This window comes from Cherax quadricarinatus, chromosome 25, assembly GCF_038502225.1.
Source record: "Cherax quadricarinatus isolate ZL_2023a chromosome 25, ASM3850222v1, whole genome shotgun sequence".
Taxonomy (NCBI): Eukaryota; Metazoa; Arthropoda; class Malacostraca; order Decapoda; family Parastacidae; genus Cherax; species Cherax quadricarinatus.
Window position 1 is genome coordinate 14,381,380 of NC_091316.1, and position 14,982 is coordinate 14,396,361.

The 14,982-nt window shown below is 41.2% G+C and overlaps 1 protein-coding gene across 1 annotated transcript in view; it reads right to left on the reverse strand.

Annotated features, from left to right (window-relative positions):
• LOC138853198 (uncharacterized) overlaps positions 1 to 14,982 on the reverse strand; it is a 182,632-nt gene that overhangs the window by 89,227 nt on the left and 78,423 nt on the right. The window contains exon 3 of the mRNA XM_070088649.1: positions 9,597 to 9,708. Coding sequence (XP_069944750.1) covers positions 9,597 to 9,708 — 112 coding nt within the window. The remainder of the gene's footprint in view (positions 1 to 9,596; positions 9,709 to 14,982) is intronic.

The following is a 14,982-nucleotide window of genomic DNA, read 5'->3' on the forward strand; positions in this document are numbered from 1 at the left end:
CATCAACACTTACCGAGATATGGAGGCGTGAAGTTGACAAAGTGAACAGCATACGGCAAGATCACTGACTGCCGGGTGCCGGTAATCGTTTATTTTGTTTTTTATACTTTTTCTATTATTTTTTATATTTTTTTTCAAGTAACTTTTATGGCCTGTGAGACCAATATGAGCACTATTTTGTAAACTTTTTCTCTTTCTATACTACACAATAACTGCACAAACACTGTTGTCACTACAGTGGACCCTCGACCAACGACATTAATCCATTCCTGAGAGCTCATCCTTAGTCGAGTTAATTTTCCCCATAAGAAATAATGGAAATCAAATTAATCCATTCCTGACACCCCAAAGTATTGAAAAAAAAAAAAATTACCACATGAAATATTAATTTTAATACACACAAACTGAAGAAGACATGTACAATTACATGACACTTACCTTTATTGAAGATCTGGTGATGATTGATGGGATGGGAAGAGGGGAGAGTGTGGATGGTGTTAGTGTTTAGAAGGGGAATCCCCTTCCTTTAGGACTTGAGGTGTCAAGTCCTTTTCCAGGGTTACTTCCCTTCTTTTAATGTCACTAGGACCAGCTTGAGAGTCATTGGACCTCTGTCGCACAACATATCTGTCCATAGAGGCCTGTACCTCCCGTTCCTTTATGAATTCCTGCATATATTTTCCAGCTGCTCAAACGAGATGGCATGTGTTGGTAATTTCGTGGGCGTTGGTCTATTGCAGGTGTTGCTCCTTGGTACGTGATGATTATTTGTCTGATGACTGACAAACAAAATTCACCATATTTTGGTTTGTTGTTGGTCCTCAACTTGTATATGTTATAAGCATTTAGCATGGAAATATCAAGAAGATGGGAAAAAGCTTTATATACCACTTATAACTCTTGCGTACAGAATCAGCAAACCCAATCTGCATGTCACATTTGTCCACTAAGCGCATTCTGAGGTTGTAGTCCATGACAGCTGCAGGTTTTAGAATAAGTTCATTGGTCTCTCTATTGTGCCTGCCATTGTGTGCCATTTCATTTCAGTGAAGTGATGTCAAGAATGTGACATCACGTTTGTCATGCCACCGAAATGCCATGATGTCATTGGCAGCAAAGGCCTGCACCTCACCTCTGCGAGTGCCAGCGTCGAACCTTGGCATATGTTTACGATTACCACGCACTGTGCCACACACTTCTGTCATGTTCACTCGCAAGAAATAGCTTGTGTACCAGTTATCAGTATATAATATATGCCCCTTACCAAGATATGGTTCCATCATTGTTCGAACCACATCACCAGAGATACCCAATAACTTCCTGGTATCTCAATGTATTACTGCCAGTGTACACAATGATATCTAAAATGAAACCACTTTTGCAATCACACAGTACAAATAACTTTATACCAAAGCGTTTCCTCTTGCTTGGTATGTACTGCTTGAATGAGTCTTCCTTTGAATAAAATCAAAGACTCGTCAATAACAAACTTCCTGAAGGGATAAAAATACATGCAACACTTTTATTTCAGGTACATAAACACATTTCTGATCTTATATAACCTGTCACTTCTGTCAGGCCTTGTTTTGTCCGAAAAGTGTAACATACGTAACAGTATCAAAAAAAGATTCACATCTATAATGTCACTAAACCTGGGGTTGAAATCAGGTGTTCTGTTGACCAGTATGTGGTGACAGTGTGCTTATACACAATGTGGCATAAGCATTATTGTGGCAAAGAACAGGTACATCTCTGCCACAGTTGTGTCCTTCCACTGGTGTAGCCATGATCTTGGTGAAAGAATTGTATTTGCCATGGTGTACTCATAGTATGTGTTGGTTTCCCCGACAATAATGTCCATCAGGGGTTCATCAAAGAATAACTGAAAGCATTCTAGTTCAGTGGCATTGTTCCCAAGTGTACACGATGGCCGTATTCCACTCTGTGTTTCATCAAAGTCATGGGGATTGGGAATAAAATCATCACCTTGCTGCCAATCCCAGATGCGGTCTGCTGGTAGGTTCTGGATATTGAAACGTGGTTGTGGTTGTGCAGGTTGTGGTTGAGGCTGTTGTGGGAGTGTGGGGTTGGGTGAGGCTGGTTGTAGTTGTGCAGAGTCAGCAGTGTTGGTAGTAGCGTGGCCCGCTGCACATGACTCATGCCACCATCACTATCACCACCACCACCTGCTGCCTCACTCACATCATTCATACCCATCGTAACAATATCGTCATCTTCACTATCAGGTCGTGGTGTAGGGCCATGGGATGTGCTCTGAGATTTACTCCTTCCCCTTGGAACAGCATACGACACACTACCAGACCGCATGCTACGTCGTATATACTGCCGCTTCACTGGGGAATATTCACCCTCACTGTCGCAACCAGAACTGCTTTCAATAGCTTTGAAATCAATATCACTTTCACTGCTCACATCTGAGTCTTGTACATGAGCAAATAGTTTCCTCTTTCATCCTGGTACAGGTGAACGTGAACGAGCCGGCTCAGCACCAGAGGTGGAAGGTCATGGGTCATCTGGGTTTTCATCACTAATTACGTTATCCTGGGCACTGTTTTCGGTCACAACCGCATGAAAACCATGGAATTCACTTTCACTGACACTTCCATCACTGTTAGAGGTATCACTTGGGAACAAAAGACCTCCAATCCGCCAAGGAGTGAGATACTTCTTACCACGAGGCATGGTGAAAATGGACTACCAAGGTGGCATTCCCACAATGCACCACTGAGTCCCAGATTTTTTTCACAGGGTGCACGCCCACCATTCAGACCCATTCTCTCTCATGTAGGCCCACCAGCTTTCTCCCGCTTGATTTGAAGCCGCTAGAATTTACGCATATAAATACGTCCGAAACAGTGGCGCATAAGACATATATATATGACCGAAACAGTCAGAGGGTTAAAGCACCTTTGAAACACTCTTTTGGTGTAGAGTTTTTTAAAGTTTGAAATGATTTGCTGGTCCACAGGCTGGATGAGAGGAGTGGTATTAGGGGGCAAGCATTTTACTGCGATGAAACCAAACTCCCCCACAATTAGGTCATCCAAGTTTAGAGGATGAGCAGGTGCATTGTCCATTAGCAGGAGGCAATTGAGTTCCAATTTATTTTCCAGGAGGTATTTCTTCACACTGGGGCCAAACACTTCATTGAACCACTTGAGAAAAATGTCCCTCATGACCCATACCTTATTATTAGCTTTCCAAAACACACACAATTTACTCTTCATGACATTGTTTTTCTTGAACACTCTGGGATTTTCAGAGTGATACACTAGTAAAGGCTTCACTTTGAAATCCCCACTAGCATTACTACAAAACATGAGAGTTAGCCTGTCTTTCATAGGCTTCTGTCCTGGGAGTGCCTTTTCCTCCTGAGTAATGTAGGTCCTCTTTGGCATTTTCCTCCAAAAGAGGCCTGTTTCGTCACAGCTGAACACTTGTTGGGGGATGAATCTTTCAGCCTCTACATAATCCTTGAATTCACTTACGAATTTTTTAGCTACCCTTTTTTTTTTAGAACTGGCAGCCTCACCATGCCTTATCACACTGCGCATGCCACTACATTTTTTAAATCTCTCAAACCAGCCTTTGCTGACCTTAAAATCACAAATATCAGTACTTGTTGCAGGCAATTTCTTTATGAGATCGTTATGCAGCTGCTTTGCCTTTTCACAAATAATCGACTGCATAAGACTATCTCCTGCTAATCGTTTCTCGGTGATCCACACCAACAATAACTTCTCAACATCTTCGAGTACTTGTGATCTCATTTTTGTGAGCATATTTACCCCCCTTTGCAACAGTAGCTTTCTTTATTTCCTTTTTCTTGCCCACAATGGAAGTGATGGTTGTATGGGGTTTCTTATACAGTGGACCCTTGGCTAATGATATTAATCCGTTCCTGAGAGCTCATCGTTAGATGAAATTATCGTTATCCGAATTAATTTTCCCCAAAAGAAATAATGGAAATCCAATTAATCCATTCCAGACAGCCAAAAGTATTAAACAAATAATTTTTTTTTTTCATGAAATATACATTTCTCTACAAAGAAAACAATGAGACATGCACAATAACTATATAAATAAATGTTAAAATGACACTTACTTTTATTGAAGAGTATTGATGAGTGATGAGACAGTTTTTCTTGAACACTCTGGGATTTTCAGAGTGATACATGAGTAAAGGCTTCACTTTGCAATCCCCACTAGCATTACAACAAAACAAAGTTAGTCTGTCTTTCATAGGCTTGTGTCCTGACAGTGGTGCAGCAGCAGCTGACCGTGGTATGATAGTATTTCGATAGTATTTCTCACCCTTTTTACCACAGGGTTGGCACTAGAAGCTTTCTTTGGGCCCATGGTGGTTTATTTAGCAGTTACAAGCACTATAAACAATGGAATACAAAATGTATCAAATGTATGCATGAAACCGGCCACCCTGGCTTGTAAACAATGACAGCAGGGCAGCTGAGGTACTCAGGCTGGACGGACAGGTTCAGGACGAATCATGTTAGGCGAGTATTTTATCGTTAGGCAGGCCAAAATTTTTATGCTCAAACGCTTCATTAGGCAGATTTAACGTTATGCGATGTGTTTGTTAGCCGAGGATCCACCATACATCCTGGCCAGCTCTGCCACACGTATGCCACTTTCATATTGTTCACTGATATTTTTCTTGAATTCTATCGTATTTCCCACCTTCTTTACCAAAGGCATGGCACTAGGAGGTTTCTTTGGAGCCATGGTGGCTTATTTAGCAGTCGCATGCACTAAAATGAATGGAATACGTATTATGAAAAGTATCGTATGAAAGCGTGAGGTGATGGTCACTCGCTGATAAACAATGGCACACCGGCTGGGAATGGAGTGTAAGACCGCTCGGGGCTTTGCGTACACGTCCAGGACAAACGACTATTTGCGAGTCAAACGACGATTCACGAGTCAATGTTCTGACGAAAAAAGTTACAATTTTCAAAAATTACTATCGATGCTTACGAAAAACAGGGGACCACTGCAATTACCATTATTAATCATTGGGAGGAAACCCATGGTTTGATCACGGCCTGAGAATTGGGAGATAATTAGGTATGATTGGAGGAAAATGAAAATGGCTCTATTATTATTACATTTATGGGGGGAGTGATAAATCTGCAAGGGTTATACAGCACCTGGGGGATACAGGAAGCATCAGATTTGATCCAGTAAAGGGAGGGTAGCTCAAATTCTGGCTAAGGCTCCAGACTACTACTACTACTACTTAGAAGAACTATGATATTAGTTTTACATTTTACAATACTGTACACACAACCTATGTACACCATGGAATATGCAGTTGTCCAGATTGTTGTTTTGGGACATAATACCAAAAATAGTACTTGACTGTGCATCACATCTAAGTCAATCAACACTGAGCTAGTTGTGTCATGCACTAGACCTATGGTGGAAGCAAGGTTAAATTAGATTTGGTCATTATGTGCATTTTTTCCATGAAATAGATAACTATGCTATGTACTGCAAGGAGAAAAATAGTTATTTGTGGGAACTTTATTTAGGTAATAATAGATAAAATATGTAATATCATGTATGCAAATTCTTTATTAAATGAGTTGTGCAATAGAGTCAGTTATATTTTAAACAAATAGGAAATAATAATAATACATAATTGTTTTAGCACTAGCTGTCTCCCACCAAGGTAGGGTGACCTGAAAAAGAAGAGCACTTTCACCATCACTTTATCACTGTCTTGCCAGAGCTGTGCCAACGTCAGTGCAGATGCTCCTCCAAACTACAACAGCAATAAATAATAATAATGCTACTACTAACAATATAACGAAATTAAGCAATAAACAACAAACAGGAAAATAAATATTTTCACAATACAGTGGACCCTCGCCTAACACTATTAATCTGTTCCTGAGAGCTCAACGTTAGGCGAAATTATCGTTACGCGAATTAATTTTCCCCATAAGAAATAATGGAAATCAAATTAATCCGTTCCTGACATCCCAAAGTATGAACAAAAAATTTTTACCACATGAAATGTTAATTTTAATACACACAAACTGAAGAAGACATGCACAGTTACATGACACTTACCTTTACTGAAGATCTGGTGATGATTGATGGGATGGGAGGAGGGGAGACTGTGGATGGTGTTAATGTTTAGAAGGGGAATCCCCTTCCATTAGGACTTGAGGTGGCAAGTTCTTTTCTGGGGTTACTTCCCTTCTTCTTTTAATGCCACTAGGACCAGCTTGAGAGTCACTGGACCTCTGTCGCACAACATATCTGTCCATAGAGGCCTGTACCTCCTGTTCCTTTATGACATTCCTAAAGTGTTTCACAACATTGTCAGTGTAAGTCACCAGCACGGCTTGCAATAGCTGTGTGAGGGTGATTTTCATCAAAAAAGGTTTGCACTTTAAGCCACATTGCACACATTTCCTTAATCTTTGAAGTAGGCAACTTCTTCAATTTCTCTATCCCCTCCTCCGAAGCAGTTTCCTCAGGTGTGGCCTCTTGCTGTTGAAGATGATCTAGCAGCTCATCAGTGGTTAGTTCTTCATTGTCCTCCTCCACCAACTCTTCCATATCCTCCCCACTAACCTCCAACACCAAGGACTTCCCCAATGCCACAATGGATTCCTCAACTGGCATAGGATTCCCAGGGTTAGCCTCAAACCCTTCAAAATCCCTTTTGTCTACACATTCTGGCCACAGTTTCTTCCAAGCAGAGTTCAAGGTCCACTTAGTCACTTCCTCCCAAGCCTTACCTATAATGTTTACACAATTGAAGATGCTAAAGTGATCTCTCCAAAACTCTCTTAGAGTCAATTGAGTTCCTGAGGTCACTACAAAGCACCTTTCAAACATAGCTTTTGTGTACAGTTTCTTGAAGTTGGAAATGACCTGCTGGTCCATGGGCTGCAGGAGAGGAGTGGTATTAGGAGGCAAAAACTTGACCTTAATGAAGCTCATTTCCTCAGAAAGTCGCTCTGCCACGTCTGAAGGATGACCAGGAGCATTGTCTAATACCAGGAGGCACTTAAGGTGTAATTTCTTTTCAATTAGGTAATTTTTCAGTGGGGGCAAATGCATGGTGTAACCAGTCATAGAAAAATTCCCTAGTGACCCATGCCTTACTGTTTGCCCTCCACAGCACACACAAATTAGCCTTGAGGACATTGTTTTTCCTGAACACTCTGGGAGTTTCAGAGTGATACACTAATAAAGGCTTCACTTTGCAATCACCACTAGCACTGGCACACATCAACAGAGTAAGACTGTCTTTCATAGGCTTATGTCCTGGGAGTGCCTTTTACTCCTGAGTAATGTAGGCCCTGCTTGGCATTTTCTTCCAAAACAGGCCTGTTTCGTCACTAACACTTGTTCAGGTTTCAGTCCTTCACTGCCTATGTACTCCTTGAATTCCTGCACATATTTTTCAGCCGCTTTGTGGTCCGAACTGGCAGCCTCACCATGCCTTATCACACTATGTATGCCATTACGATTCTTAAATCTCTCAAACCAACCTTTGCTGGCCTTAAATTCACTCACATCACCACTAGTTGCAGGCATTTTTCTAATTAAATTGTCATGCAACTTCCTAGCCTTTTCACATATGATCGCTTGAGAGATGCTATCTCCTGCTATCTGTTTTTCGTTTATCCACACCAATAAGTCTCTCAACATCTTCTATCACTTGCGATCTCTGTTTTGAAAACAAAGTTGCACCTCTGGCAAGAACAGCTTCCTTTATTGCCATTTTCTTGGCCACAATAGTAGCGATGGTTGATTGGGGTTTTGTGTACAACCTGGCCAACTCGAAGACACGCACTCCACTTTCATACTTAGCAATGACCTCTTTCTTCATATCCATAGTAATTCTCACCCTTTTTCCTGTAGGGTTGGCACTAGAAGCTTTCTTGGGGCCCATTGTGACTTATTTTGCAGGTGCAATCATTAAAAAGGCTGTGATAATATGAAATGTTCCGATTGTATGCTTGGAAGTGACCGCGGTGGCTGGCTTGTAAACACTGGCACCCACGGTACAAGTGAGGCGGGCTCAGGCCGCACATGGACACGTCTCGAACGAATCGCATTGAGCGAGTTTTTTAGTGCTAGCCGTGGCAAAATTTTTGCGTTAAAATGTATCGCTAGGCGGATTTAACATTATGCGATGCGTTCGTTAGGCGAGGGTCCACTGTATAATGATTTTGTTCAGATTAACTTAGATGTTAGCTACCCAAGCTAACCCAATAAAGTTTGTGTCACTGGGGATTGTCGGTCTTATTTCCACTGGAACCTTTAATCCTCCTCCCCATGATGTAACTCATAAGTTTACTAACACTCAGGTTCCTAATTGATGTCCCATGGCTTGGTAGGCAATGCACTCGCCTCACACAATTGAGTGTCCATGGTTTGATCCCCAGTTGGGTGGAAACGTTAAGCATGTTTCTTTACACCTGCTGTCCCCATTCACCTAGCAAGTAGGTAGGTACCTGGAGTTTACCTGGAGAGTTCTGGGAGTCAATGCCTCATGGTAGATCAGGGTCTGATCAACCAGGCTGTTACTGCTGGCCGCACGCAATCCAACATACAAACAACCCTCTTGATAATTGCTTTTCCGTGTACCCTGGGTGTTAGATGACTGGACTGGGTCGCATCCTGAGGGACAAGATTGAAGGACCCAAATGGAAATAAGATAGACAGTCCTCGATGACCCACTGACTTTCTTGGGTTATCCTGGGTAGCTAACCCTCCAGGTTAAAAATCAGAACAAAATGTTTTCTTATTTCTAGGTGAACAGGAGCAGCCAGTATAAAGAAACATGCTTAATGTTTCACCCATGCTGGGTAGCATTTCCTGAGACCTCTGTGCATGAGCTGAAGACACTATCAATCAACCGAGCTATAAGCACTCAGCTCAACCTGACCCAACCTAATCTAGACCAGCTATAAGATTGTCAGCTAGGTTAAGTTGGGTAACATTAGGTAAGGTGAATTAAAAAAAATCTCATAGACATTAAATGTGTATATGTATCTCTACTGTACAGCGCACTTAATACTTGTATAGAACTTTTATAAAAATCACCCAAGAGTAAAGTACATATTGATCTTTTTTAAGGTAAGGTTTGGTGGGTTTTGGTAGGCTTGGTTAAAATTTTTACTAATTGCACAATAAAATACTATCGCAACTGCAAAACTAACTTAATATTTTAAAATTTAAACTATAATTAATGGACAAAATTGGCAGAGTAGCAGTCGTAAACTTATTATCGACATTCTTTGGGACAGCAATTCACAGCACCACCAATAATCACCAGTGAAGGAAAAGTTACTTCAATTTCTTGAATAAGTAAGTTTAGGCACAGGTACAAGTACAATTACCATACATAGTGTAAATTATCAAAGATAACCCAAAAAAAGTCAGTGACTTATTTCCATTGGAGCTCAATTCTACACAATTTTCTGTGCAAAAGAACTATATAAAAGTTTAAAATTACTTATGGGCACTTACCTGAGGTAGGCCACCATTTGTCTCCAGAAATTTGTGACAGCAACAGATGTACTCACTTATTTGTGGTCGCAGGGGTCGAGTCACACCTCCTTTTATTGTATTTAAGTGGCATCAAGGACCAGTCAGTCCTACTTTCCCGGAGTCCCGGAGAAACATTGTCTAAATCTGCTGAAAATATAAAGAAAAACTGTTTACTTCGGTAAGAGAAGTGAAAACAAAAAATTCAAAATTAGGTCTGTTGGACCCTCTTGATAATTGTTTCCGTGTACCTGTAACTAAAACAGAGGGGTTGCTACAGAACCTATACCGATAGCTTGAAGTTTATTACATAATATATTGTGGTTGACAGTATCGAAGGCCTTTTGCAGGTCTAAGGTTACCATACCTATGAGGTTCCCCTTTGACATTTCAGTTCTCAGGTAATCCATCAGATTAATAAGGGAGGTGTCGGTTGAGTAGGATCTTCTAAAGCCCGATTGATAGCTATGGAGAATGTTGTTGTCATTAAGGTACTTAACTACTTGAGAATACACCGCCCTCTCTAGAATTTTAGATATTATACTGAGTATACTAACAGGCCTATAGTTGCTTACATCAGACCTACTATTTTTCTTGAAGATAGGAGTAACTCTGGCCTCCTTGAACCCCTCCGGTACGGTATTAGTGATTGATAGATTTCTTATGTGAGCAATAGGAATTGACAGTTCAGAAGCACCATCTTTTAGGAACTTAGACGGGATGTTATCAGGGCCTGTGCTCTTAGTTGGGTTTAACCTGCTTAGTTCTTTTTGAATAAAGTCATGAGATACACTTACTAGTTGACAACTGTTTGGGGTTACCCCTTTATTGGTATAGTATGTTTGAAACTTATCAGAGTCTGTGTTAAAGGTATTTGATGCAGCTGGTAGTTTACTTACTAGTGTTGATGCAACAGATATGTAGTATGAATTAAAGCAATCTGCCACCTTAGATGTTTCATGGCATACCTCATTATCGATAGTGAATACTATGTTAGACCTATCTACTGGCTTATGGCTATACCCCAACTGTTTTAGTTGTTGCCAGAGCTTTCTGGGGTTATGCTTATACTCTTCAATTTTTGAGCAGTAGTGCTTTGCCTTTGCTCCTTTTATAAGTCTCTGTACTCTGTTCCTCACCCTTTGGAATTCATTTAGTGCTGCAATATCCTGTCTGTTTGCTTTAAATCTTTTTAGCAGCTGGTCTCTGAATTTCATATTATCTAATATCTCGGTATTCATCCAGGGTTCAGTTCTTCGTTTAATCCTAACCTCTTTAACTGGTGCAATATTATCAAAGATGGTAGTGAACATTGTTTTGAATTTTTCCCAGGCATCGTTTACGTCCGTGCATTTGTTATCTCTGTCCAGTCACAATTGTGTAGCCTATTTACCAGTGTTTCTTTACTGTAGTTTCTAGTTGACCTCATTTTTATTGTCCTGTGTAGGCCTATCCTATCCCTAGTGATTTTCCTGGTGCAGTAAATGATGAAATGATCACTAAGACCTGTGGTAATGACGCCTGACTGACTAATGTTCTCAGAGCAGTTACAAAGTATGTGGTCAATTAGGGTGGCTGAGAACTGTGTGATCCGGGTTAGTGTATTAATTAGTTGAGTGTAACTATTTAATCCTAGAATTTGCTTATACCTTTTGCATAGCCCGTTATTTTGCTGCTGAAAACAGATATTGAAGTCGCCCAGTATTATTGTCTCGCAATTGTTTTCAACTCTGGACAAGACTCTGGAAAAGTCTTCTAAGAACTGGTCCTGGGTAGGAGGGCGGTAACTAGTTCCTACTAAGATGGGTTTGGTCTTAGGAAGCAGCACTTCAAACCATAGAATCTCCAGTTTATTGTTATTTAAATCAGGTCTTGGGTTGTAAGCTAAGTCATTTCTAATGTAGGCACATACTCCACCACCCTTTCTGTTCCTATCTAAGTGTTTTATATTGTAACCATCTATTTTGACCTCGTCGTCAGTCACCGTATCATCCAACCAAGATTCAGAGATGGTTATAACTGCCGCCCTAATTTTGTTAGCTAGAATCCTAATCTCTGCCAATTTAGGAAGAAGTGATCTTGCATTGACATGAATAAAGTGAAGGCCTGTTTTCATAAAACACTCGTAATCATCAATATATGGCAATGGGTCATTTGTATTAAAATTAGGTAAATCAATGTCATCACTGCTAAAGGGTAACTTTGCCAAAGTGCATTTGTTACACACACAATGAATTCTGGCACCGTTGCTATAATTGTACATACATCCATCATGCACCCACCCCTTACACATTTTACATAAGGTGCCTTTTCTGTTTTTCATGCGTACTTTAGTACAGTGTATGCACCTGTTTGGTAGTGTTTGAGATAATAATGGCTGTATTGTCTCACACTGACCTATGTATGCATTACATATGGAGTTAAGGTTATCATTCCTAGCTACTAGACCGTCATTATCGCCGTCATTTATCCGTCTGTTTTGCCTCTGCACAATAGTTTGAGGTCCTGGATTAATTTGGATATCACCACTTAAGAGCGCTACAATACTGGGCTCTGGTGGCCTGGTGGCTAACGCTCTCGCTTCACACAGCGAGGGCCTGGGTATGATTCCCAGCCAGAGTAGAAACATTGGACGTGTTTCTTTCCACCTGTTGTCTATGTTCCCCATCAGTAAAATGGGTACCTGGGTGTTAGTCGACTGGTGTGGGTCGCATCCTGGGACACTGACCTAATTTGCCCGAAATGCGGTGCATAACAAGGGAGTTTCTATATAGTATTATGTCATTGTTGTCATCTAGGACTGTATACCTTGTACATGTACTTGTAGTAAATAAAGATATTATTATTATTATTATTATTATTATTATTATTATAAGAGCTGTGTGCCACTGTTTTTGTTTGGGTATGCGGTGTTGCCATACCTTGCGGCGATAGTGATATTTACTTTTCTGGTAGGATGGCAACTGTTGGGCTTTTACTGTCCAGGGCGCTGTTACTCCATTCACCTTTTCCAGCCCCCATGACTGATTTCTTTCTTCATGGAATTGAAGAAGAAATATAATTATGGCAGCCTGTACCCCCCTAATGCCTGCCATTTTCACTCTTCGCTCTTTTACTCATATACAATAATATTTATTTCTCTTTTCCAGTCCCTAGTACACTTAGTATCTGCTTTAGCAATCACCACTGAATTACTAGTAAAATTTCCTCTTCAAAACCCTCTTCACTGCTCACTTTTCCCTTAACTTCACAAACCCCTTACAGTTAACCCCTTATTACACACTCCCTTTCCCATCTCACTTCACAGTCTGGCTTCCCCAATTAACTTCTAACTCCTTTCCATTCTGGTAGATCAGAAAGGTTTAATCAATGGTTTTATCCTTCCAAATCCCCCTCAATTCCATTTATCGGGGGTTGTGTGGTGTTGTTGACTCCTGACCTGTCCTGCTGACTCAGCCATTTTTAAAACACTGAGGGGAGTAACGCCACCTACAACCTGACTTTCCTTGAGTTTATAGATATATTTGGCGTTTTCTACTATGATTCTCTCACTGTACACTGGTCAGCTGAATATAGGTCAGCTACTAAAACATTAACCTTGACTGTTTAACTATTCACTTCTTTCTCACGACTAGCACTGAGGGATATCCGACCTATAACCATGGAGTTTTGTACTGTTGATTTGACGATGTCTCATGTGTTTCCCTCTCGTTAGCAGTGGTACAGGTGATATGATGGTGGTACAGATATGATGCTACTGTCAACAGATGAACGTCAGTAAAGATGAGAATTTCACTTCGCTAGTTGTACGTCTGGCAGTAGCGGCTGTTTGGATGCCGGTCAGCCATGTTTAAATGCTCAATTCTTTCCCTCGTTTGGCACTGAAGAAAAAAGTCCTACAGACCTGTCATTTCCTTGGAGATTTAGTTGATCAGGTTTTCTACCATGTTGTCTTCCCGTTAAACACTGGTGCAGTTGATATGGAGGTCAGTTATTTCATTGTAGTGGAAAACGTCTCATGTCTGGTTCACGTCTGGCAGCAGGTCTGGTACTTGAATGCCGGTCCCTCTTTTGTCATATTTAGTCCATTTCGTTGTCGTCACCGTCAGTTTTTATGTCACTATAGGTTCCTTGCATGTTGTTGCAGCAGTACTTGCAAATTTGGCCATCACTGGAGTTCGGATAGGCCCAGGGGACGGCAAGATATAGGAGCAGCCTTGTTACTGCTTGCTGCGGCTGCGGCAGCAGGTGACTGCAAATCACCCAGAACAAAATTGTAAGATTCATCCTGGGGCTGGGACCAATGATGAATTACAGCAGTTGGATATGCTGAATGTTGAAGACAGAGTAAAACAACTGAAGATAAATCATGTTTATAAAATTGCTCACAAACAATGTCCAGAATATCTTGCTGTCAATTTTGTCAAGGTTGGGAACCAGAGCAATCATAGTACTAGGGAGAGAGAGCACAACTTTGTAGTACCCACAGTCATTGGCCAGGCGTCAAACACCTTTTATTGTACAGCAATAAAGGAATGGAACAGACTCCCCGCACATGTCAAAGCCAGTCTTAGCATGAACCAGTTCAAAAAGAGTGCCAAAAGGTCTCTGATGAATGTAGCTACAGAAAGGGAGGGGAATGATTTTCTATTTTTTAGTTAACATACGTGTAAATTTTACCTTATTCCTAGTAATGACCCTCGTATTGTAGATAGTCTTAATGACCTTGGTGTAGTAGATAGTCTTTTTAGTATGATAATAAGATTTTTTATTATTATTATCACACCGGCCGATTCCCACCAAGGCAGGGTGGCCCGAAAAAGAAAAACTTTCACCATCATTCACTCCATCACTGTCTTGCCAGAAGGGTGCTTTACACTACAGTTTTTAAACTGCAACATTAACACCCCTCCTTCAGAGTGCAGGCACTGTACTTCCCATCTCCAGGACTCAAGTCCGGCCTGCCGGTTTCCCTGAATCCCTTCATAAATGTTACTTTGCTCACACTCCAACAGCACGTCAAGTATTAAAAACCATTTGTCTCCATTCACTCCTATCAAACACGCTCACGCATGCCTGCTGGAAGTCCAAGCCCCTCGCACACAAAACCTCCTTTACCCCCTCCCTCCAACCCTTCCTAGGCCGACCCCTACCCCGCCTTCCTTCCACTACAGACTGATACACTCTTGAAGTCATTCTGTTTCGCTCCATTCTCTCTACATGTCCGAACCACCTCAACAACCCTTCCTCAGCCCTCTGGACAACAGTTTTGGTAATCCCGCACCTCCTCCTAACTTCCAAACTACGAATTCTCTGCATTATATTCACACCACACATTGCCCTCAGACATGACATCTCCACTGCCTCCAGCCTTCTCCTCGCTGCAACATTCATCACCCACGCTTCACACCCATATAAGAGCGT